The sequence below is a fragment of the Panthera tigris genome, chromosome B1, assembly GCF_018350195.1.
Source record: "Panthera tigris isolate Pti1 chromosome B1, P.tigris_Pti1_mat1.1, whole genome shotgun sequence".
Classification (NCBI taxonomy): domain Eukaryota; kingdom Metazoa; phylum Chordata; class Mammalia; order Carnivora; family Felidae; genus Panthera; species Panthera tigris.
The window spans coordinates 50367934-50394437 of NC_056663.1; the positions used below are offsets into that span (position 1 = coordinate 50367934).

At 45.1% G+C, this 26504-nt stretch overlaps 1 protein-coding gene across 8 annotated transcripts in view; it reads left to right on the plus strand.

Annotated features, from left to right (window-relative positions):
* The window catches only part of HMBOX1 (homeobox containing 1), a 198141-nt gene extending 175357 nt beyond the window's left edge, over positions 1 to 22784 (plus strand). For 3 of the 8 annotated variants that reach the window (XM_042983540.1, XM_042983541.1, XM_042983542.1), the window contains exons 7-11: positions 3698 to 3780; positions 5343 to 5438; positions 6587 to 6681; positions 6922 to 6993; positions 8679 to 22784. In XM_042983540.1, the coding sequence (XP_042839474.1) occupies positions 3698 to 3780; positions 5343 to 5438; positions 6587 to 6681; positions 6922 to 6993; positions 8679 to 8816 (484 nt within the window). In that variant the 3' untranslated portion in view covers positions 8817 to 22784. The remainder of the gene's footprint in view (positions 1 to 3697; positions 3781 to 5342; positions 5439 to 6586; positions 6682 to 6921; positions 6994 to 8678) is intronic. The other 5 variants (XM_042983543.1, XM_042983544.1, XM_007097120.3 and 2 more) reach the window with 5 other exon arrangements.
* The last annotated feature ends 3720 nt before the right edge of the window (positions 22785 to 26504 follow it).

Sequence of the window (26504 nt, forward strand, 5' to 3'; positions counted from 1 at the left end):
GGTATAGAGTCAATCACTGGCTTTGCAGTAATTTGGAAGAAGAGTTGCCATAATGAGGTATAGTGGCCCTAGAGCTGCTACTGAAATAGAACCTGTAGGTCTGAACCATATTCCATCAAATCTGAGAAGGCGTTGATTGTAAGACACACCTTTATTTTGTGTACAGTGAGGGGAGACAAAAAAAAAACCACTGACAGTTATTTTTAGACACCACTAATTATAAGATATAACCTGACTTTAGAGATTATAATAATAAACATACATCATAAAATCAGCAAAATAGAGTAATTGCATATATATAGGGAAAAAGGTTGGGCGTGCAAGAAAGACAGGAGAAAGCTGAGCAAATGAAAGAAAGGAGGAAGAGATCAAAGATACAAGTGGAAAAGGAGACCTTGAAGAAGAGAACACATCTTCCTCTACCATGAGATAAAGAAATGAATGAGCAGTACTCCGAGAAGTTTAGAAGTTGAAAAGCTAAAAACATTAAGCAAACTTCATTAAATAACCTCTATCTTGGTAAAAGAGGAGGCAAGGTCATCTGTAAAAAGAATGACAGTGGTGGGTTTGAGGGCTTGGGACTTAAGAGTGAAAAGGTTTCAGGTAAGTGGGGCCTGAAAGATGGAATATTAAAAACAGCAAGGACTGAATGAGTTCCCATCAGAAATGAGGGGCCCAGTTAAGGTTGAAAAGCACAGATTTATAAAGAAACCAACTGGCCCTATTTTATGACTTTGTCCAGGAACACTTGGTACCGTGAGAGAAGGATGGACGAAAACTTGTGGAAGGTGCTTTCTGCAGGGTAGGAGATTGGCTGGACAGGTATGGTGGAAGGACAGAAAAGCTAAATAATCTAAGTTTCTCCCAAGGGATATTATTGATTTGGCTCACCATGAAGTTCAGGCTAAGAAATGAAAGGTGAGGCCAGAAAAAGAATAGATAAACAGATTTTTTTAAGTTGGGTGGGGGGAGCATTTTTAAAGGGATTCAAGGGACACCTGGGTGGCTCAGTCAGTTGAACATCCAACTCTTGGTTTGTCCGACTCTCACAGTTTGTGACATCACTCCACCCACACCCCTGTATTAGGCTCCTCGATGGGCATGGAGCCTCTCTCCAATTCTCTCTCTCTCTCAAAGTAAATAGATAAAAACTTTATTAAAAAAAGGATTTGAGGGACGCCTGGGTGGCTCAGTTGGTTAAGCATCTGACTTCAGCTCTGGTCATGATCTCACAGTCTGTGAGTTCGAGCCCTGTGTCGGGTCTGTGCTTACAGTTCAGAGCCTGGAGCCTGCTTCAGATCCTGTGTCTCCCTCTCTCTCTGCCCCTCTCCTTCTCATACTCTGTCTCTCTCTCTCTCTCTCTCTCAAAAATAAAATAAACATTTTTTAAAAAGGATTTGAGAGTATTAAGAAGGTGAAAAAATTATTTTGAAGAGGAGGAGTAGGTAAGTAGAAAGTTGATTGGAGAATTTCAGAATTAAGATGATGGAGGTTGAATTCAGAAGATTGAATCTGGAAGATGTGTAATCTTTCTAAAACACAGATCGGAGTATGTCTCTATGTGACTTGGAAACCTGTATTTCAAAGTGATGTCTGTACTACTGACAAGAACAAATAAGGCTCATCACAAGCTGACCCCATCCTACTTTTCCAGGCTAATATCTCCTCATTTCTTCCTGTGAACCCCATAGTCCAACCACTCTGAATTCTCTGTGGTCACAATCCTCAACGCTTTTATCTACCTTTTGCTTGTACACATGCTGTTCCCCTTGCATTAAATACCCTTCCTCCTCTTCTTTGCCTTGCAAACTCCTGCCCATCTTCAAGACCTAACTCAAGACCACACTTCCTCTGCCACATCCTTCTGGGTGCCCATACACCACACTGAGCACACTTTCATCTGTGCGCCAGGAGTACTCCCTTCAGACAGCCTATGGAATTTGGCCACAAGTATATTGATTTCCATGTCTTCCTCCAGTAGATTGTAAACTCCTTGAAGTCATAAACTATCTAATTCTTTTTACCCACAGTGCAAACATACAGTGTTAGGTACTTAATAACTGCTTTTGTTGTCTTCGTTGAATTTTAAATGAAGAAGCTAATCCAGTGCTTCTCAAACACTAATGTGCATTCGAATCACCTGGAGATCTTGTTAAAATTCAGATTCTGATTCAGTCTGAGGTGGGGTCTGGGATTCTACCTTTCTAACAAGCTCCCAGTTGATGCCGGTGCTGCCGGCTCCTGAAACTAATTCAGAGTGTTTTCGCACAAGTGGAGTAAAGGTAAAGGTCCAGTGAGAGTGTGGGAGTGGGGTAGTTACGGTGACAGTCACTTGGTATGAGCACTAGAAAATCATGTAGGATGAGATGCTTAAATCACAGAATCAAGCAGACCGCTGTGGAAGATGGTTGACAGGACTGGTATGATCTAGTTCTAGGACTTATTGTTTTCAAAAAGGAAAGGCTTTCCAGTCCTGGCAGCTGTGTCGGGACCACAGCAAAGGATGCACTCCATGGAGATGGCGGGGATGGGAGGTGGGGTCAGAAGTCGGGTTTGGGGGCTCACAAGAAGGGTCTGCGGCCTCCTGTGTTTATTCCTGGTGAATGGCACATCTACCAGAGGGGGACGGAATGGAAAAGCTGCATTGTAAGAGAAGGGAGGCCCCTGAAGAGAGGGGAGGTTTAGCACCTCGACAAGGGATTATTTCCTGATCATAAGTTGATGGATTCAAAGTATGAAGATCTTCTTTCTTAAAATCATAGATGACAACAGAAGTAGCATTTAGTAAGCATTCTCTTCCCACATAGAGTCTCACAGGTCTGATAATGCTAAAGAGAAGTTCAGTAAACCTAATTTCTTTTAAGTACTATCGTACAGAAGTAATATGTGCTTTTGTAACATATGAAAAAAGACAAAAATATTTAAATCTCCACCACCAGTCCCCTTCCCCCACAATGAAGTAATTGATTTTTACAGCTTGATGTGTACTCTTCTAAGCATTTATCCATGCAAATTTATGTACACGTAGACAGGATTTTTTCAAATTCCATAATAGCATTTTCCATGCATACTATTCTGCAGATTGTTTTTCTCACTTAGGAATGTTGTAAACATCCCTCCAGGTCAGTGGATAGAGCTCTTATTTTTTCCTAGTCATTTTTAAATAGCTGTGTATAAATATAGATGTCCTGTAATTTGTTCTGCACAATTTGGTAATCTAAAATTTTTGCCACTACAACCAATATGACACACACAAAAAGATCCTACTGTTACCAGCACCTCCGTAACACAACTCTATGATTTCAGCCAACTGTATGTATACAGGCAACTTTTATATCAAGGACATCTTTCAATGAGGCAAAGCAGTAGCTAGGCCTGCACTAATATAGTAGCCACTAGTCACATTTAGCAATTTAAATTTAAATTTGCTAAAATTAAATCAAATTAAAAATTCTCTTCCTCAGTCACATCAGCCTCCTTTCAGCTGCTCAGCGGCCACATGTGAGTAGTGGCTACCCTATTGGATAGTAAAGAACAGACCATTTCCATCCTCACAGAAAGCTCCATTGGACAGCCTGGACTAGATGCTGTAATGCCACATCATAAAGAAGAACGTGATTTTTCAGTGGGTTAGCATTTTAATGAGAGCACATTTCTTAAAGTACAAACTTTGTGTCTTAATTGGTTGCCCCTGCAGTTACTTCAATGAGAATCAATACCCAGATGAAGCCAAGAGAGAAGAAATTGCAAATGCTTGCAATGCAGTTATACAGAAGCCAGGTAAGGCGGCAGCTGCCACTTAACTCAGCGGTGGAGCTCTCGGCCTCACGTCATCATCTGGGACAAGAATCTTCTTTTACTCATTGCAACTGAGTGCCCTAGGTTCCATTCCCACCACCCTCCTGTGCAGTCACTGCCCTGTCCTGTTCGGGTGGTACTTCTCGGGGATGTAGTTCTGGTGGTCCAGATCAGGTGTTCACATGGAAGGTTGCAAGAGAGTATCCCTGCTTAAGATAGGAGGCCTAGAAATGATAAAGACTAGATAGATGTCTTTAAAAATAGAGCATAACTGTATCAATCCAAAATAATTTTAAAGTTTGGAATATTTAAGCAAGTCTTGTAAATGAAAAGATGTATGTATGTATGTATGTATTTTGCCAGTGTTATATAATTCTGTATTCCTGTTTGAAGAATGAATTCTTATTAAAATTGGCTTGTTAATCTTTCCTGCATTGGGATGAGTTCTGCATCGTTAGGAAAAACTTAGGGTAGTTCCATTCTAAAGTCCTGTTGTTCCCGTGCAAGTCAATGGAGCCACTTAAAGATACAAGACTTTTTTTCCATGTGTTAAAATGTTATTCCACATTTTATGGTTTTTGTTACCAGAAACTGTTCTCAGTTAAGATGATCAATTGATCTTCATTTGGCCAGTTAATTTGAATGGCCTAAAGGCTATAGATACAAAAGTGTCAATATTTTATCATAATTAAACTGTAATTTATTCTCCCTTACCCGGAAGCCTGACTTCTAGCAATCTAGACCCTACAGACACATCTCCAGTGACACCTATACCCTAACCTCACACCAGCCACAGTCCCACCCCAGAAGCTGTGCAGGAACTCAGAGCCTTCCTGGAAAACACTTCACCCTGTGTCATCAACACCTTAACCTTTTTTCTGGCTTCTCCACCCACTGTGGATTAAAAGCTTAGTAGACAGAAAAGGACAGGGGAGGAGGAAAAGGTACAGGTGGACCCTTGTTTGCAGGCATGGTGTTAATCTGTAAGAATTCACATTTGACAGCAAAGAAGGTAATAAATTTAAAATGCAACCTGAATTGTGCTATGTGTTCTACTATAGTTATAATAATGGATGGTCAGAGTCAAGAAAACATGGACAATAATTATTCTTCTGTCTTAAGACAGCAGGAAACTAGTTTATATAAGGCTTTAAAGATTTAAGTAAACTTCAACTACCTGGAAACTTGATGAAGAGTAACACACTCATCTAGAATGATGCTAATTGAATGAAGCCTCCATGTGCTATCATCTGACCTTTGAACCCTAGAGTTGAATTTGTGGAATTTATTAATTTTGTATTTAGTATTGAAATTTCTTTAGTATTGTGTGGTTTTCTGAAATATTTTGTTATTAGTTGCTATTTCTGTATTTAGTGTTTATTCATTCAGTAATAATTTAAGTGCATACATACTACTAAAAAAAAAATCCCCCTGTATCTGTTGTTCTGGCAATAAATGCAATCAAAAGAACTTTTCAAAAAGTATTATTCCTTAAAACTAGTCTCAGATGCAGACTATCTGAATTTTATTGCATGCATTCACAGGCAAAAAACTGTCAGATCTGGAACGAGTTACCTCCCTGAAAGTATATAATTGGTTTGCTAACAGACGGAAGGAGATCAAGAGGAGAGCCAATATTGGTAATGTATCAGAGAGGCTGCTTTCTTTTTTGAAGCAGTCCTAGACATCAGTTTTTGGTTTTTGGTTTTTGGTTTTTTTTGAAAGTACCTGCAGTTTAGAACTGCAGGTCTTAACAATCCTTACTTTTAAGCCTAACAAGAATTGTCCTTATGTTTTTCTTTGTGTTTTTAAGAATTAGTATTTCTTGCAGTATTTGTATTATACTAATAATGGCATTGTTCTTAATGTTCTAGAATCTAGAATTAGACCTGGCCCCTGACCAATTACTCCTGTGCCTCATAGTAAAGATGCTTGTTAAGGTCTTGAGAGAGTGAGTGAGACCCTGAGCTTCTTTGTTGTTACTGGGCTGTGACTTAGGTATTAAGAAATGTACGATTAATAGAACTGGAATGAAAGAGTCTTAATAGGGAACATAGCAAAACACAGATTTTTTATTTTGTTTGTTTATTTATTTATTTATTTATTTACTTATTTATTTATTTTCAATATATGAAGTTTATTGTCAAATTGGTTTCCATACAACACCCAGTGCTCATCCCAAAAGGTGCCCTCCTCAATACCCATCACCCACCCTCCTCTCCCTCCTACCCCCATCAACCCTCAGCTTGTTCTCAGTTTTTAAGAGTCTCTTATGCTTTGGCTCTCTCCCACTCTAACCTCTTTTTTTTTTTTTTTTTCCTTCCCCTCCCCCATGGGTTTCTGTTAAGCAAAACACAGATTTTTAAGAAGAACATTTCAGAAACATGAATTAATGAGATTGGGGTGGGGGTTGGTTTTCAGCTTCTAAAATTGTGTTTCAATTCTAAACTTACTCCCCATCAATACAATTCTCAAACACTTTACAGAACCCCAAGACAGGAGGGCTGTTTAATTAGTTGGTAAGTATTTATGAAGCACGTATGTAACAGTCAACCACTCAGATGTGGCATGTGAGGCAGCAGGGGCTCCAGAACGACCACTGTGTTCCTCTCCTGGCCTATGTGCAGCTGAATTCTACCTGTCTGCAATTTAAAAGAATCAAAATGTAGAGGAATCTAGGTTCTTGTTTAATTACATTCTGATTTCCTCAGCACAAAGATAAATTCAGTGTTTTGGCTATTACAATAATGTAACAGATAATTTAGGGATCTATTTGCTTTTTTCGAAGAAGCAGCAATCCTGGAGAGTCATGGGATAGATGTACAGAGTCCAGGAGGCCATTCCAACAGTGATGACGTTGACGGAAATGACTACTCAGAGCAGGTGAGCAGCTGAGCAGAGGTTCTTGGTTACAGAGTGGGTGGGATAGTATGACAACTCAATTCTGTGGGTGTGTTTTGTACGGGGTGGGAGAGAGGAGACAATCTAATGTCCCTCCACTCTGCTCATGTGTGTAGTTAGATTTTCATGTAATTTGAAAGGAATGTGGTATAAGATTCAGTTGTCCTGTAAAATTTGTAAGAAACTGTTATTCACCCACATGGATTTATTGTCATACAACAGGATACTTGGCAAGTACGCAATGGGGAGGAGGAGGAGGGAAGAAGTTCAGAGGGAGGCAGAGAAGCAGAGAAGGTAGAAGAAGAGAGGAGGATCTGATCCAAACAAGCAAGTTACACCATCCACCACACACACACTCAATGTTTGAGAATACTAAGGGCTACTGGGTAGCTATACTCCATGCCTAAACCTGTACCAATGCAGCACACAGTGGAAGGTCCCGCCCACCACGGCCCCATTGCAGTGAGAACCCTCATGCCCGGATGAGTGGTTCTTTCAGAGTCTCTGGCACATTGACACACACATCCTCTCATAAATGCATGTCTTCTCACCTCACCCTGACTTAGTTTTCATTGCTTGGGGGAAAAATATATATTTAATTGTAGCCACTGGATGGAATAATTCAGTAACTAAGAATGTGGGAATTTTCCCCCCACATACCTGTTGACAGATTTCATTAAAATTTTCATAGGATTTAAAATTCGTTTCTGTTTAGAATATGAAAAAAATGTATGATGTCTTCTGGACCACAGCAGGAGAATGTTTGCTGTTTCCTGTAGTATATATATATATCTCTTCCTCGCCCCTCAGTCAGTTCTGAAATAATAGCCCACTTACGTTCTTCCTTCTGCCATCCATTTTGCAGCCTCTGTTTACCAGCTTGAGCGCAGACACTGCAGGAATGCACGAACTTTACACGAGCCCCTTTTAAACTCTACAGACCACTTTGTGGAAATGAGAATGAAACAGTGAGGCCCATAATTCCCAGGGGTTACCTTTTTTCTTTGTACACTCCCAAATCATAGCTCCACATTTTACTGAAGAAAATATCTGTCTTTCTAATCAGAAACATTCCTGTTATTTTTCAGTCTACTAATGTAGATGGATCACTCCCCGTTTTTTTTTTCCAGATGCCCTAAGGGCAGCACATCCCATGATTCCCTCCCTCCCCACCCCACCCCCCCAACCCACCAGGATCTTACCCTTTCCCAAGCTTTTTGATGCGAGAGTTCCCCTGAAGGCATGACAGGTGAGAAACTTATCCCTTATTTGTAACACCATCTTCTGGTGCCTGACAAACATCCTGCGGTGCCAGTTTCCTTCACAGCTTTCACACTGAGTTGTGCACGGAGGGAGAGCTTCCCGCTCCCCCTAAATATGACACCTGCCGCTTCCCTGGTGTCTTCCTGCAGGAGAGCACCACACGTTTTCACCCATAGCCATTGCTGGCAGTTATACTTTTGTCCTGTTGTAATCGAGAGTTTTTTGGGTCTTTTGTTCTTTTGTGAAAATGCATTTTTATCCATAAGATGTTGGTGTCTGTAGTTTAGTCTAGTTTTCTCAGCTCAGTAGAAAGATACCATGAGCTCTGATAAACTGTACGAGTACTAGTCCAGAATTCAATAGCTCACTAGTATGGCCTTCAGTGACTAGTGCTATGTTTGTTGCAAACCTAGAATGATCAGGTTTGATTATCATCACCAGCAATCTTTCTGATAGAAGGAAAAAATTCTCAGCAAGAAAAAAACATTTTGGTGCTTTTTATTTGTTGAATCCTGGAAATGTCAACTGGAAGTCTGGACCTATTTCCATTCAGTGTCTACTTAAATACATTTCACCTCTACTCTGTCACGAGCCCCTCACCCACTGTGTCCTCCCACGAATGTTCTGCCTCCCCTTGCCCTCAGCATGCCTTTCTGTGAGTTGGAGAATTTTACCAATCCACTAATAACATTTGTTTCTTATTTCTGCATGTCTAGGATGACAGCACTAGCCATAGTGACCACCAAGACCCCATCTCATTAGCTGTGGAAATGGCAGCAGTCAACCACACTATCTTGGCCTTGGCCCGACAAGGAGCCAACGAAATCAAGACAGAGGCCCTGGATGACGACTGATCAGGGAGGGTTGAACATGAGAAGTTAACTTAGTTTAGACGTAGCACCTTAGCAGACTTTCCTCGGTCCTTAACATGTGTTCTTACAGTATAACTTGCAGTTTCTTGTATGTCAGTTAGCCCTTAGGGTCTTGTTCTGTGAAGATGGCATGGTGCCCTCAGCCTTTGCATATACTCTCTCAGTATTAATTCCCAGTAAATAATAACCAACCAACCAACCAACCAAACTTCCCTCTCCCAGCCCCCGAGGCTAGAAAATCTTGCTGCTCTGTCTTAGCATTCCAAGAAAGTGCTTCCAGGTATTTAGATAGCCCTCAGTTCTCAAATAATAGGCTACGTGTAAAACCTTGGGTACCTTTAGATTCCTGTAACACTAGTCTGTACCCTTTTCCTTCCCCAAGACTGATAGGATGCAAGCTGAGGTAGTGTGGCCCAGGATTGACAGACACCATTTGGGGAGTATCTGCAGAGTAAAAGGAACACTAGAATTCCCACTCAGCGTGGGAATAATTGATTTCCAGCTGCAATAAGCCGTGCCTCATAATAGTCACACTGTGGCTAGATTATACTTCTTTGGGTGCTGTGGAAAAATGTGGAATGTCCATGGAAAAACTTGATCTCAGATTTTGGTTGATGTTAACATGCCTGACACAGACATCCTTTCCTCTCACAAGCTGTGTGACTTAGTAGATAAAATACTGCCTTCTGCCTTTGGGACCATGATTCAAACACACAAAAAAACAAAAGTCATTTAAAAAAACAAAACAAAACAAAACAAACCCAGCTTGAGAGCATTGGAAAAAAAACAAAACAAAACAAAACAAAAAACATGAGCTGAATGTCTAATGGATGTTAAGTCCAGTTCTCAGAACCACTGTACGTTACGCGGCACAGGTATGTGCCTGCCTGCAAAAGTGCTGGAGGTCATCATGGACGCTGCTTTGCCTCCTGTTTGTGTCCCCTTTCCCTGCTACCAAAAAAAAGTCTTTCAAGGATGGAGCTAAGGTCACAAATGAGTGAATGAACTTCCAGTCTTTGTATCCATTAACTGAAGCCCCCTCAATATGAGAGGTTGATAGAGGACTTTATGGTGGGATTATGCTGACTGACTATCACAATTGCAAATACTTTCCTAAAAAGGAGCAGAAAAAAGCAGGGGACAATTGCCACTTGCGTGGTGTGTCTTCAAGATACAACGTGATGTGACTGCTTTGGTGTTCTCTTTACTCTGTCCTTGTAGAGGTGTGAAAAGCTATATTGCTACAGGCAATTTATTTAATAATTGGAAGCCATATTGATAATGGATGTGGTAATATTTGTAAAGTTTAATCTACTTTAAGCGGCAGTAACTAATGGAATTTTTTTCCTTGATCACATATGTAGCACTTTTGTTACTTTTTAAAGATATTTATATTTGATAAATCTTTTTTTCATTTTGAGAACTCAAAATACCAAACAGTGAACTTGCGTTATAAAGTCACCCTGTGATCACCTTGTCATCTAGTAGCAAAATGATGAACTATTCATGCATCAAAGAAAATTACATCTGCTGGCCTTGTATGAAAATGATCTCTTGGCATCCCGATTAAATGACACACTGTCACTGTGGGGAAGAGGAAACAGCCTTCAATGTAGCGGCGTAGGGTGCGTCTGAGGGAGGCATGACTGCTGTGTATTTTCTGCCTCGTTCCATCTCCTTTCTACGCACAGTGGAGCCTTGTTTAAAGGGGGATTTGGGGCTGGCTGTTAACTGTCTTTTCGTCCATTATCTAAGAACAATTTCTAAGATGGAAGGAAGGCGCCATTTCCTTACCTCTTCACCTCCATGCCCCCACCAGATGTATTCAACCTAAAACCATTGAGAAGAGAGTGAGACTGACCTTCTTTGTTTTTCCCTTTCTCATTAGTAGATATTAAATACCCACCAGTTTTTAGCTGGTCTGACTCCATTTAAGGCGTATGCTGACAAGGTCTTCTCCCTGTCTGTTCATCCTGCCTACGCCAGTGTGCGGAAGCCTTTAGAGGGCATGAAAATGCCACCTTATATGGGTCTGTGACTTTAAAGAGCTAAGGGCAGGGACTGGGCCTGCTCTTGTCTGTGGATTTCAGGCAGAAAATGTATATACTTTTTCCAGCTTCCAAGAATTGGAGTAAAATGGGGTAGTCTTTTCTGTTTTACTGTATTACTTGAACCAACAGATTCAAGAGTAGCATTTGTTATTCTCAGGAATGATCCCCCTGCTCATTTTCTTTCTTGGTGTGTTTGAGTTTTTATTTCAATTAGGAGATTATGTTATCTTTCTTTCCTTTTATATTACTTAGAAAAAAAAATGTAATGTATTGTATCTTCCCATTCCGGTGAAATTTTGTCTGCTTATTCTCAGTTGAATCAGAAAGAAAAGAGAGGAAAATATACTGTCTGACAAGCCACATCCATGATTTATTGTAAGGAGATTATTATAATTGATAGCTTCTTTATGATGGGATTGCTAGTATCATTTGTTCTTGCTGGTCTTTTTAAAGAAACAGACTCAAACTGTTAAGACAGCTGCAGTTTCTAAAGAAATACAGTGATTGCCAGAGAAGAGCTAAAAGGTTTCATTGTTTTAAGGCCTTAAGGAAGGAGAAAAGCTTCAGAGAAAAAAGGGGAGTCAGTATCCATGAAAGCAGTAGCAGGCCCTATCTGGCAACCTGGAAAAAGTAAGAGCACATGTCTACCAATGCAGGATAGCCTCATACTGGGTTCAGGAAGAAGGAATCTTTCATCCAGAATTCTTCTTTTAATTGAAGAAGACTGCTGGCCTGCTCTTAAGACCCGCTGCCTTACATATAACTTTTGCTTTTTCACCGAGAGCAAAAATACAGTTCTTTGGGGCCTAGATTTAAATCTGCCATTGTTTTTTTGTTTTTGTTTTTGTTTTGTTTTTGTCCCTGGGTTCAATTCTGCTGTCTTGTCCAGTCTACCTTAGTTCTCATAATGGCACACAGAGTTGTCACTGTCTTAATTTGTAGTATCTTTGGATGGTGAATTTTTTTCTTAAAAAACCCTAAATTCCTGTCTTACTGAAGGGAAAAGAGCCAGACTCAAAAAAAAAAAAGAAAAAGAAAAAAAAATCCCATTATGTACTTTTGGGTTGATCTACCCCTCTTTTCTTACTCCATCCTGTACATCCCTCAGGCCCCAGAGGACTGTTTCAGGACTGCTCTTCCCTAGTGAAGAAGACTAAATAAAAGGGTGGGGTGGAAACCTTGTCAGCAGTTCTTATAGGAACTTGTCTGTTATTTTTTGAAAGACACTTTCATTGAATTACTATAGTCACATGGGTAAACTTCCTACTCTTCTTACAACACAGCCTTACAAAGGGACCTTTTAAAGATGGACCATCTGAATGAGATTTCTGATTTGCTGTTGATAACCCTAATGTGGGGTGAAGGCCAGGGAGGGCAATACAGTACACTCTTAGCTGAGACCTTCTGGTGTCAGTCAGTACCAAATAGACACTTTGGTTTATTTCAGCAAAGCTTGTAATTGTTGAGTACCCCTTAGGGCATTTCTTCACAGTCTCAGTCCTTTAAGTGGTTGAAAAGTGCGGTTACCTTCCACCTACCTATGGGATCTATACAGTTCCCACACACTGTCTTTGGGTGGACGCCCCCCCCCCCGCCACATTCTCCTGTTCCTTCCCAGGAAGAAAGTTCCTGGAACAGGAAGACCCCTTTAAGGTACCTTTCACTGTAGCTCAGTAGAGGTGACCACCTAAAAAGATACGGGTGAGGAAGTAGCTGCTCATCAACAGTGAAGTATGCAAATCCAGTACTGTGGTTCCTGGTAGATTTTCGATGGCACGCAGTCCAGTAACCGACAGTACCGCTGTTGGGGCCAGATATCCACATATATTTTTACCTCAAAGGGGACAACTCATGAAGAGCTCACTCAAACACTCATTTCAGTTCTTTACAAACTTCCCTCCTGGACTCTAGCCATCAAGCACCAAGTGTAAATAGACTTATTTCATCAGGAATCTCCAGTCACATTCTCTCCCTCTGTGAACAGCTCCCCTTCCATTTGCCTCTGGGCTCCAATACTAAGGGCCTCATCTTGAGCAGACATCTTTGCTGGGATTTTTATCTTCCACAGAAGGCAGAGCATGTGGGTGTGGTCCATCTCTTCACACAAACACTCCTTTCTGTCTTGCAGGCCATCTTTGTGACCAGCTACGTATTCCACTGACCAGCTACATTATCTCTGCCCATAACAGTGCAAATAATCCCTTTTTCACACACAGTCCTCCTACCCATCCTAAAAATGTGAACTTCAAGTCCTTACTCTCTTGGTCCTAAGAAGGGTTTGGGTAGAAGCAGTCTTCCCATGTAACTTGTAGCTCTGCCTTTTAAAATTGCTTTTTGTCTTTTTTTGTTCAGAGAACAACCAGAGTATTTTTCCCCAATAAGTCTCAACAGATTCTTAGGCAATAATTTTTCTTGTTATTGATGATCTTGTGCTCAGTAGCACTCTACACTGAATAGTCCCGACCCTTCACGTTGTGCGTTGGTTTTCTGTGTTAATCTCTGTCCGTGATTTAAATCTTAGGTCAGAGTGGTGATAGATTTTGTCATTTTGTTGTTGTGATTATTAGTAATGTTTTACTACTGTATTCACTGGGGCTGCATTGAGACCAGCCAAATCCATTTATAGCTTTACTGAGCCGGTTTTGTTTGTCAAGATTTCCCAAGTGAAAGTTGGGCGCACTGACCAGCTGCTGGCTGACAGCGTCTTTCTGGAGCATAGGGATGGGGTGGGGGATGCACTGGGGAAGGGGTGGGAATTACACATTTAAAACATTCCTTTTTGTGTGCTCTCTAAATAGCAAGGATGTTTACTCAGGATTCGGGTATCAGTTGTCAGCCATGTTGAATTTGGCTAACTGAGCTGCCTGCCCGAAAACCTTCTTCCTGTTTCTTAATTTCCAGACTAATTTACATTACTTCAGTAATACCTAAGTTTTCCAGTTTGAAGGTATTGTACCATAATGAGAACACAAGGTTTTCCCAGGGAGGCAACTATGAATGGCCACGTTATCTTGTAAGGATTTCCCTAGTGGTAGCGTATTGTCACAGTAGAGGCCCTTTCTTTTTCAGTACCGCGCTCTCCTTCATCACATGCTCTTCTCTTCAAAAGATGACTATCACCTAAGAGGAAAGCTTTCTTTACGCCTCTAAGGAGAACTACCATACTGAGATGGTGGGAAAGACTTTTTCAATACATCGACCCCACAAGTTCCTTTTCCAGTCACAAAAACTCCTCTTATAAACAGGTTATGTTCAGAAAGGCTGTTCTTCAGTCTCTTTACTTACAAGCTAAAAGTGATAAGCGACTGCTTTTGTCATCTTAAAGGACCAACGGTTGACTCACTTACCTCTGAAGTGCAACTCTGTTCCTATCTATGGACATTCGAAAGCTGGAAGTCTTGGTGGAGATGAAAAGTAGCAGCAAAGAGAAAGCTAACGATGTGAGAAATCCAGTTTCCTATAACATTAGTTTTCTTTAGTAATTAAAAGGGGAGTACGTAGGGTGGAGAAGGGAGGGGAAATCTGCTTGCACCAAAAGATCTTGCACCCCGTGCTTATCGTCACCCAGGGACCTTGAGGGTGTAGTAGATGCTGTGGGTAACCATTGTGCAGAACCCTGGACTTCTGTTTTATCACGCTTCATAGGATGCTTGGGGCCAAGCATTGCGCAGAACTAAATCTAACTGATTCAAGTCAAGTCTAACTTCTGGCCGTCAGCCACCCATGTTTCACGCCCGTTATCTTGTTAGCCCGTGCAGCGCCCTGACAGCAAACAGGGATGCATCTGCAGGAGGCTCTGCCTTTCAGTCCTGACACCTTTTTTGCTTGACATGTTTGGGAATTGATTTGCCCATCTGGATAGCATGACCGTGCCTTCCATGGGTGTCTGAGCCCCAAAGTGCAGTGGTGTGGGGGCAGCTGTCGAGTGTGCCCTGTCACTATGACTGCCACACGCTGACCTGAGCAGGGCGTGTGTGCCCGGCTCAGACATCTTGGGATGCCGCTCCCTTAACTCCATTTTCATTTTCTCTTTTAATAAAAGTGGCTCTATACAGCCATAATTAACTCTCAAATTCACATTGGTGTGCTGTGATCAAATGAAGGTTTGCCTGAATCCTTTCAAATTGTAACCATGGTAATTGAGGGGGGTGGCACAGAATGAATATATAAAAATATAACGACAATTGTTCTGAATGACTGAGTGTCCTCCTGACATGTAATTAGCTGTTTTAGCAAGATGTAGATTGGCATGGTCATAATTAAAAGGATTTCTGTCCTTTATGCAATTGGAAATGGCAGATCTCCCATTCCCTGTTCCCTTTTAGCACTGATGCTCCCAAGAACATTTGGAACAGCAGCTCAGTAAACTAAAATAATGACATGGTGTTCGTGTCCTCTCCCTTTAGTGAAAGAGAAGGATTTGGAGTTATTTCAACTTCAAAATGGAAGCCTTCGCTGTTGCTCCCCACTTGACTTCTATATCATTTGAAACCTCTGTCTCACATCGAGTTTTGACTAGCTCCACCTTTGGCAGAAACTTTAGTCAGAACCCCAAACTGAGTCAGTCCCTGACAAGCCCTTCATGACTGCCCCACTTGCTGGCCAGCTAAGCACATCATGTGGCCTCACTTGAGGACATTTACTGTCTAACAAGCTTCCTGGGATTTTGATTTTCTCCTTGGTTACTTGATATTTCCATTGTCACCATTAGAAAGTATCAAATGGGAGTGTACACGTGAGTTAAATAGCGTTTTCCTCACTGAATCATAGGATCTTTGACAGACATGATACAAACAGATGTAAACACATGAGCTTTTAACAACTATGTGGCATAAATGGAGTCCTGATACTTACAGTGTCCTGTAGTTAATGTATATGCATGAGTGTCACCCAGATTTCCCCACATTGCTCTTACAGGGCAAAACCAGGTTCCTTATGTCAGCAGCCTTTTGTTATCCTAGTTTTCCCCATTGCTCTGCTGAGTCAGTGGGATTGTCTCCCCAGCCCACCCAGGTGCATGTTTTCTCTCCCTTTCACTTTGCTTGCTTTCTCTTCATCACTTTGTCCCCCTGAGCATCGTGTGGCCTTGACACCTTACACCGCCTGCCCAGGATGTCTGCTGTTCTCCCGCCGAGGCCTCCCACTGGAGGGGAGCTGCTGTGTCGCCAGCTAGCTTTTCTCTAGAATATGCTTTGGTTTTTTCCATCACTTGCAGAAGTCTTCATTCAGTTCTATGATCAAGTGAGCCTCTGCACGAATACCAGCACCCAGCATAGTGCCAAGCAGCCTCTCACAAGCTGCTTCGTTTCTGTGGGGCTCCTAGCTGTGCCCGTGAGCCTGGGCCACGAGCGCCTTCTTCCTTCAAGCCTGGACACTCCGGGATTGCTTAGTAACCACTGAGAAAATGCCACTCTTGCTTTTGTTCGTATTTTGCTGCTTACCCTCATACAAACCTTTTCCCCCGTCTCCACATATCAGAAGGGATCCTAACCAAGTGCTAGTTAGACTTCATTTTGATGAAAATGCTGAGGCAGGCTGCTTCTCTATAACTGTTCTCTCCCCGTCCACAAACAGAATTTGGGAAAAGGTTCTGCCTTGAGGTCTTTTATTCTTGTTCTCCTCAAAAATACCTCCAAAATGTGTAGTCATTGGGCCAGATCAGGAAAAATGCCATTAAAAGTTCTTACACGGTGCTTCTCTTCCTATAGGATCTAAAAGTGACTTTCAGCCCCACCCCCATGCGCCTACTTTCAAGATACATGTGCTAGTGTGGAGACTTCCCTGTGGGGTCCTATCAGTCTTCTGACAGTTGGAATGATTGTGGATTTATGGCCCCAAAGAGCAGAGTACCCCATCCGTTATTTTCCCAGCTGCTGAAAGATCACCATCTCCATTACAGTTGAGAAGCTGTTTTAAGATTAGAAATTCTGAGAACTCACTGGAGTATGACTCCGATTGCTGAGACAGGCATTCAAACAGCCAGCACAACGTTCTGATTATCTGCTTATATTCAAACAAAATAGAATTATCACTGCAGTTAAAACCTAACACAATCTGCTCTTTTAGGGATCAAAGTATTCGATGTGCCGCTTAAGGAATGGTGCTACTAAAAAAGAACTGGAGTTGGCAAGACATTTCCCTCCCCAGTTGTTTCCACGGGCCATTTTGGTGATTCCAAAAACCCTACACCTTATAATGCCATTACCACCAGCAGCCCCCACTAAAAAGAAAAAAGCAAAAAAGAAAGCCAACTCACCCAAATCCCTGAAAGCATGGGTAGTACTTACCCATGAAATAGTATTTTTTTTTTGGAAGAAAACACCAGAAGTTACTCTTACAAGAGACCAGAGTAAAGAAAGATGTCATTCTAAATCATAATGCAACAAGAGACAAACATTCAGACCTCCTGAGCATTCAGAGCTCATGATCATAGCAGCTGACATTTATTGAGCATGTACTATGCGCCAGGCACTGTGCTGAGTGTTCTTACTGTCTTGTTTATTCTTGAAGATTCGCAGACCCTACACTGAGCAGCATCACCTTAATGGAGTCGAGGAAAATCTCCAGTTGCTTCTTTCACGTTAGTAGATGTTATTTGGAGAACAGGTTGCAGGGTCTGCCTGGCATTGCTCTGAGTGAAATCAATGCACTTAACCTATTTTGTTCTCTCACAAGACAATGCTGGATAATCCCCACTAGCACACTGTCACATTGCTATCCTCTGTCTGTGCACTTCATTCCCCCTGACACTGAACTAGTGTTACTTTGATGATCTAGACATTAGAGCATCCCTTCCCCTTGGCCTTTCTCCGTGGTTAGTGATAGTGACAGAAACGCAGTGAACTCAGTGAGGCTCAGCAACAGTGATGTGAAACCTGTTTCAAACATCCTGTCTCTAGAAGGCAAATGTGAGGTCCTGCCTTTTGGGGGCAGGAGGAGAAACAGAATGGCTGTCTCATCATCTGCGTTTTGAGGAGAAGTAGAATTTACTAGCACTCCTTGGGTGTAGTTGCAGTTAGTTGAGGCAGAGAGTGCACTTCCTGTTTTCCCTCTGTTTAGCTCTTCAAGCATTTTCTTAGTGCCTGTTACTGTTAGGCATCCTGCTTCTGCACAGAAGTGTTTAGCTAAGCCGTTCCAGCTCGTTCTGCTGTCCCATCATAGACACGAGAGACAGTGGGGCTGAGCCATTACTTTTGGAGATTCGGGGATTCTGGTATTAGTGTCTGCCCCACATGGAGACAGGTCCAGATTTGGGATCAGCATAGAACTGTCTAATGAACCACAGTCCAGCAAAGGGGCCAGCTGCCTAGGGATTCAGGTGGCAGCTCAGTGACCATTGTCAGGGGCCCGGGCTCCAAGCTGACCGGAGGACTGAACTAAAATTCCATGTTTCTCTCCCCCTCGCTTCTCCAGTTCTTTTCCTCTTGAAAGTAAGTTCCCAGGGGTTGTCACTCTCTTCTCATCCACTCCATCACGTCCTAGGCATCCTTGGAGCCCAAGAGAGTGGAAACCACCCCAGGAGGAAGGCCCCAGTTGGAGTGGCCCTGTGAGCAGATCTATCAGGTTGACTATTTGAGTTTGGTGGCTCTGTAATAGGTACCTTGTTTCATTAGCTGGCTAATGGGATTTTTGATTATCCCCCCCGCCCCACACCAAAAAAAAACCCAGCCTAATGTGAAGGGAACAAGGTATGTGTGCCTTCTGTTTAGCTGTTGGTCCAGATTTGGCATCTCTGGTGGCAGTTGGGTGCCACTGAAATTTTGGAATGGAGACATTAACTCCATGCTTGGAAAGAGCACGTGACTCTTACCAACCAGTATGGGTGGCAGAGATGAGTCACAAGATTTGTGTTGCCTTTATAACTTTTCCAGCTTCCCATCACTTCCAGGTCAAGTTGAAGTCTCCGTCTTGTTTTCTGGCTTCCTTTAAGCCCAGAAACCGCTCCCCTTTTGTTGCTTTACTGGAACTAAGAGCCCAGCGTAAACTTATGAGGGTCATTTTTCCACTTCATCATTCACTGAAGCTATTAAACTGGAAACAAAACGACATTAGTGCTATATTAATGTAAACAGCAGCCACTCTAGTGATATTACATTGAACTCTTTTGTTTTTATGCCAGATTCATGGGCGGGGGCAGGCAGCGCATACATTAGTAGAGTAGATTGAACAGAGGTGAGGGCTCAGCTGTGGGCTCCTTTCAAGAGCATTATTGTTAGTGATTTGCCTTGAAAACCACATTTCAATATGTTAAAGTCAGTGAGCCCCTTAATCCTGCATCTCTGAAAATGGGCACCACAAAACCAAAGTTCTTTGGGGGCAGGGGGAGTTCTCCCTTCAAGCGTCGGCATCTCTGGCAAGGCTTTTCTTCGTTGCTCACGGTTTCGCCGGAACACTTCTCTCGAAAGGGCCTCTTCTAGTAGTCTTTCTCACACGGGAAATAGCAAGCCTGTGCAGTCCTGTAGCCGTGAGTCTGGAGCAGACCGTCTACACACCCACTCTGCCCCGATCCGTTTGCTCTGGTCTGCAGAAACAGGGAAGAGCAGAGCTGCTGCTGGGCTCAGCCCCGGTGTTTCCATCTTCACCCAGGCTGCAAGGTGGGACATTGCCCCTGCCAGATGAGACCAAGAACATCATAGTTGCCTCCCCTGGAAGAGCCCACAGCCTTCTCTGATTCCCCATGGGCTCCCCTCCCTCCCTTCCACGGCCATAGTCACCAGTAGGTATGCAGTACCTTCCAAGGATACATTTCTAGTTCTGTTTTTTAAGTGCCTAAGCAAGTTACAGACCTCTGGAACCCGCCGGAGAGTCGGCCTGTGCCCTGCCCCCTCCTCTTCCCCTCCCTACACTTAGCCCTCAGGGGCGGGTGCAGATAGCTGCCCCTCTGCAGGGCCCCCAGCATTCTGCTGGCAGAACTACAAGGGCAAGCTCGTGGGCAGGGCGGCATTGGCACTGGCCCGTCAGGCTGGCTCCGTCACTCTGTCCTGCGCTGCTTTTTTAGGGTGTCTCTGTCAATGGGGTTACGGTCTTGGTTCGTAGAAAATGTTAAGGAGCCTGCTTAGCAAAATCTACAGCTGTCGAGTGGGGAGATCGGGGAGAGCAAGACCGCCTCAGCGCAGAATTCGGTCTGTCTTTGTCCGCAGCTGGAAAGTGCATCCAGACCCATGAGGGCAAAGAGTCAGATAATCATGGTTTAAAACACAATGATTCATTTGCCATCATTAATCACTGGAACCCTGGCTGCCTCTTCTTGTCCTCTCCCTAGATTTGAGGGATCAGGGTGTCTGCTCACAAGGGCTCAGAAAGGCCATCGTCGCTGGGGGTGAAGCAAGATCACAAGTGTGTCTTTGAAAATGAGTGTGAGATTATCTGTTTGCTTCTTTTTTAAAGTAATTTAAGTCTGACCTAAATTTGGGGCCTTTATTATGTGGTGGGTGTACGACGGATTATTTTGTGACTGCACTCTGTTCACATCACGGCACTAAGCAGCGCTCAGATGATTTGTTGGTGCATTAGAACGTTTTGCAAAACGGACAAATCCATACCAGGCACTTTATTTTCATTAATAATCCAGCGTTTTTGTTCAGACAATGTCATAACCCAAATGGTGGGCATTCACATTTAACAGGTATGGGCAAATTTGCCAGAGGAATTCTTTGGATTGGGAGAGAGAAGGGAGGCAGGTTGATGAAAGTGGTCAGACGGGAGAATCTTGAATCCGTGGTGGAAATGGAAGGGAGGCTTCTCTGGAGCGCGTCACCCCAACCCGGATCCGGGCAGTGCGCTGTTGCTCTGTTCTCCAGTTGCTCGTGTTTACGGGTTCTACGAGTGCTTGTCCGTTGTCCCAGTGAGCGTGCGCGGGAGCACTGCAGAGCAGGGGACAGCAGTGCAGCGAGCGGCACCACAGCCCCCCTTTCTTCTCAGTTACCTGGACCCGAACACCCCGGCGCACAGAGTGCGGGGGACTGTTTTCTGTTGCGGAACCGTGTGCAGCTGTGTCTCCCTGTTCGCTGCGGGGGGTGGGAACTAGCTGGCGCAGGTTGGAAAGTGGAAAGTGAGGTTGACAGTCGTAATCCGATCAGATACCATGGACCAGATGCCTTGGGACTGCCTGAAAGTCTTTAGCGTCCACCAAATACTCGAGTATCTGCGACGGGCTGTGTGGGGTCCCTGCCAGATGGCTTTGGGGCAGAGTGCCCTTCCCTGCCTTGGCCGTCGTGTGTCTTAGTCTTTGTGTTTCCCTCTGGCGTCTCCTGGTCTCTGTCCCCCATCCTGTGCACCATGTGTCCCTGAGGGGAGTCGCACCTGTGTCTGAGTCTGCTGTAAGGTGTTCAGTCTACCTCAAGGGGTCATCATGGTCAACTCTGTCCCATAGCAATCCTTCTGACATCGCCACACACACTGGAATGTATATCTGCCCCTGGCCCTGGCCCTGCCTTCCCTGTCAGTAACCTCCTGACCCCATCTTTCCTATAATCACCACAAACTCCTAGTGCAAATTGGATGCTGCTTTAAATGTGAAAACAATTGTTCAAAAGCTATAAAACCTGAATGAAAGCTAAAGCTGAATTTATAAGCCTTGTTGCATATGAGCCAAAAGTGCAAAAAGCTCTATATAATGAACTAACCTGCCACTCGTATAAATATAAATATATATAAATATATTAAAATCAGACTGTTCTACAAAATTGTGTATTTGTATTTTTGTGTACGTACAATTTTCTGCTAAGCAGAAGGAGGATGTAGTATAGGATGCTGTGAGAAGAGATTTGGTTTAATCCTATTTCTTTGTTACTTATTTTTGTTAACATCAGATGCCTGTCTTTGTCTTCTCTGTGTATGACACTGTTTGGAAAGCTGCAGTATCTCTCTTCCTTAGGTCCAGAGTCCGTTAGAGAATGAAATCTGGGGTTTAGAGAGTTGTCCAGGTCACCAAACACGGACAAGCAGAGACACAGCTTGGCCGTCTACTGCCCAGGAGCTGTTCGTGGTTCTGAGGCAGCAGCGAGGCAGGGCACAGCCTCTGGGAAGCAGAATCCCACTTCTAGAAGGCAAGTTCCAAAACACAAGATTGTAACAGGTCTCTCTCAACAGAAGACTCTCCACCGGGTCCATCAGGAGGGGATGCAGGGCCTCTCTGAATGGAGGAACGGGACCTCTTATTTCTGGGCCAGAAGTTTGCCCAGAAGGTAGCAGGGGGCTCTGCCTGGCCGTAGTGCCCAGCTCACTAGCCGTCCCTGGGCTCTGTGTCCCTCTTCTGAGTAGTCGCTGCCTTTTCTCAGATCAGGTTACCAAAATGCCTCCCCTCTGCTGAGCTGCTGGCGCTTCATCACCCAGACCTCCAGCCCCAGTTCCCTGGAGCATCTCAGAACCCACTTTCCCGGTGCTAACACACAAGAGGGGGGTAAAGTGGCTGCCAGTAATGGCCAGAAACCAACTATCTGGGAGGCCAGGCTGGAAGACAAGCTCCGTGCACCCAGGGCAGTCGGCCCATCCGCTGGGAAGGCGCCCGGCAGCCCTGGGCCCGGGCCCCGCCCCCCACCCACCTCTCAGCCCCACACAGTCCCTCGTGGCCTGAACCTTCTCTAGGGAGAGCGATACTGCACCTTCACCTGTGGGACTCATATTTATAACAATGTGTAATGACTGTAGCAAAAAGCCCTTGTTTCTAGATGTAAATGGTCAAAGAAACAAGTGCTCTATTGTATTGATTAAAATAGTTCAAATGAGTCCTGTATCATTGTATCTCCTATTCTGGATTAGTGCCTTTTGGACAGTAGACTGTTCTGTAATTAAAATGTAGTATACTGCTTTTTTGTACAGTTTTGTTTTAATAAAACTTTTTTTTAATTTGTGTTTATTTTAGTATTGTACCTATTAGAGAATAAAATGTATAACTGAACAAAGCCTGGCCGGGATTTCTTTGGGGGGGAATAACGATCGTTTGGGAAGCTCCCCAACACTAACGGGTGGCAGCCTTCCGTTTTGGACATCAGTCCCTTCGTGCTTTAAAAAGCAGTTGGCACGCCCAGAGGCCGAGGACACCTGGAAAGGGTTGAGGTGACAGACACTACGCGTTGGGGCAGGAATGCCTTCTGCTCTGGAAAGCCCCTGAACCTGCCCACCTCCTCCATGGGGCTCTCCTACCCCAGGAGAGGCCGCACCTTCCCCTCGCTCCCTTGCCCTGGCTTGGGGGGGGCACTCTCACATCGACCCCAGCCTCCTCCCTCCCTTCCCTGTCTTCCCACATCTCAGCGCCCCTGGGGTCCTAGCAGCTTGTCCACGCTGACAAGCTCCACACACTTTCCCTCTCGGGCTCCAGGCCACGTCCCAAGCACCTGATTTTCTCAAAGAGCCGTCTTTCCGTTTGCAGTGAAAAATGAAAAGAAACGAAGCTGAAGCTTCATTGTTTTTCTTTAAAGACACCTATGGTTGGGGAAGATTCTTACCCGGGACTCAAGGACAGAGTGCCCAAGCCCCCTTGTCCCCCCACTCATCCCACAGCCTAGGATTGACTTGTTTTACCCCTCCTCAGAGAAAACCTAAGAAATAAATGGTTTCCTCTTAGGAAGGGCTATGCAAAATTTTAAGTTGCCCCAAACCCTAAGTCCCCAGGTGGAGGTGAGCAGGGGATGGGGGAGGGGATGCTGAGGACATTGTCTCCTCACGCTCCTCCTCTGGGCCAAAGCCTGCAAAGGAATACTGCAAACGCACCAGCCTAGAAGGAACGTCCTCAACCCCTAAAATCCTCCAGGGCCCCTCCCGCGAGCACCGTGCGCTCCGACCGTGGGGACTGGTCGGGATTGCCCACCCGCGCTGTTTGCTACACAAGGCCTGGTGCGGAAGAAGCACACAAATGTTCACCGAGTGACTCAGCGAGAGGACTAAACGTGACACAACCACTAGAGCTCGTTTTGGGGTCTGAGCAACCGTAACAACCCCACAGCCTCATGCTGTGGGAGTTCTCATGAGCTGCAGGAAAGTAGCAGCTTGGAAAATTGAGATTCATCCTAGGAGCTAGATCAATTCTACATTCAGACTTGCCTCAGAACAGGGCAGCTCCTGGCTGCCAAATTTCTGTCATAATTTGGCAGTACTTATCTCAGAGAACAACCCAGAGAACTTAGGAATATAAACCAGCCCTGCAAAGATGTGCCCTGACTGGTTGGTGGCCACCTCCAGTCGGCCTTCCACCTGCAAGGACATGATCCATCAGAGGAGAGCCAAGTGATCTACTGATGCAGGGCCACCGGGGAGCCCATTTGCCCGTGAAAACAGCACACCCAGCAGCCTTGCCCCTGCCTGGTGCTGGGCTCCCTGCAGGCAATCTCAGGAGACCTGGTCACCTCCCCAGGGAAGAGGGGCTGGGCCCAGCACCCCTAGTGCCCTTGCGAACCGTGCTGGGCCCCGGCCAGGAGGACGTCCTGAGGATGCTGGCCTCATGGGTACGAGCAGGAACCAACAAATAACACTGGGTTCCAAGCCTGCAGGGTGTGACCCAGCCCTGCCAGTGTCCACAAGCATCATCTCCTCCCCCAAATGCCTGTTGCAGAACCTTCAAGGGTCAAGCTGCTTGTGCAGCAGCGCAAGGAAATCCTCAGCTCGCAGGTGTGGGGCTGATCACGTAGATCAAGGCAGACAGTGGAGCCGTTGCCTGAGAACTGGGACATCCTGCTCCAGAGAAGGGGACTGTCCCCCCACCACCACCAACCTCCTCCAGACCAGCTGTCTCCCAGTTAGCCCAGAAGCTCCAGTTACCCTAGTTCTAAGGCCATCAGAAAGTTTCTATTGGCTCTTGGCTCCTGTAAGAGGGTCTCGGTCAAGGGGAGTAAGACTTGGCCACGGAACCTGTGGGGCCTGCCCGGTTCTTTAGTCCAAAACACAAGGGGTACAGGGTTCTGGAGACGTGCACTCAGGGACCTGCGGCTTCCCTGAACCCCCCCGTCCTAGTCTCAGTCTTGAAGAGTCTTGGACCCGGGCCACCCCTTGCCCCATGGGACAGCCTGGAATGAGCTCAAACACCCCTGCCTCAGGGGTGGGGGGAGGGGAAAGCAACGAGACCAGCCTCGGACGTAGGCATGAAATCATCTGGTTTTATTTAGAGGCTGCTGGTCATACGACGGAAAGGCATATATGGTACAAAAGTACAGACCTTTAGTTCATTATATAATACAAATCATTAAGTCTTTACAATTCATTACAGAGTCTTTGGATTTTTTAAACTCCCACTTGATGTGCAGCAAATCAATATAGTCGCCCAATCAAAATCATTTCTTTATATGTGAACCTGTTGTATTTACAGAACTCCACACGTGGAGAAGACCCTCCAAGACCCCCCACAAAATTAGTGTCAGCAGCCTGGCTGAAGGCACAATGGACTTCTCTGAGAGAAAGACACGTGTGGGGACGGTTGAGCCAGTGTTTTAGGCTGCAAGACAGGCTGCACCCACCATCCCCAGGGTAAAAAGGCACAACAGACAGGTGGCTGCCTTCTCAGGCACTCCCTGTCCCAGACGCAGGCCTACAAGGCCAACCTCAAGCAAGTGGAGCTAATCTCAGCCAGGAAAATAACTACCCTTGAACTTCTTGTGGGTTTCACATACAGGGAACGTTAAGTCAAGATGAGAAAATGTAAGGAAGTAATGAGGGATTTAAACACCGTTTAAGCCTTTCAAACTCTTCAAGGGTCCCATTCACAGCTCAATGGAAGCTCAAATCTCTCACTAAACGCACAAGGCCCTTCGTGGCTGACCCCAGCCACATGCACTGGCCGTGCTCTCTCACTCTCCTGTGCCCTCTGGTCAGGCTGGGATTTTGGACAGCTGTCCCCTGCCGCCACCCCCCCACCCCCCCACCGCCACTGCAGTGCCCTGGGGGTGACGGCCAGTGGAGATTGTACATGTGCAGAAAGGGAGGCAGAAGCCCAGGAGGATCCCCGCCTGGCCTCTGACACATCCTGGTGCTGCCTGGGGCCGTTGGGGGTGGCCCCAGCATCCAGGTGGCCCATCCCCTCCTGCTGTCACACCCAATCCCAGAGCCTGGGACCTGCTGGAACCATATCTCAAATCTTAGTGCCGACACTTCATTTAAAACCAGGCCTATTAGTAAGGTGAGAACAGAAGGTGGGTGCGATGGAGCCCCTCCCTCCACCTCCCACGGCCATGCCCCCGGCAAGACCGCACCTTTGGCCCAATAAACGCTGGGCCATAGGGACTGCCTGGGCTATGGCTTTAGTGAGCACGTCTTCCGCACGCCACTGCTTTTCTAGTAACAGGTTAACATGAGTTTGCACCGAGGAGCGAGAGTGAAGGCCGCAGACCAGAGCAGGGAGGCCTCTCTCAGACTCGCATTGCTTATCCCCTGGAGGAGGAGAGCTGCCCGGAGCTGCCCAGGAAGACAGCAGACTGCAACGGAGTGACGCCTGCACCCTGCTTAACCCAGCAACACCCGGACCTTGAAGGGACGCGCCGGTTGTGAAGCAAGAAGATAGGGAGGGTCGGGACTGCAAACCCTGTCCCTAGGACAAGCCACACAGGCCTCGTGGCTCTCAAGGTGCCTGTGGGGCCAGAGCTGAGTCAGGACAGCCAGACCAGCCTCTCCCGGTCCGGGGGCAGGCCCACTG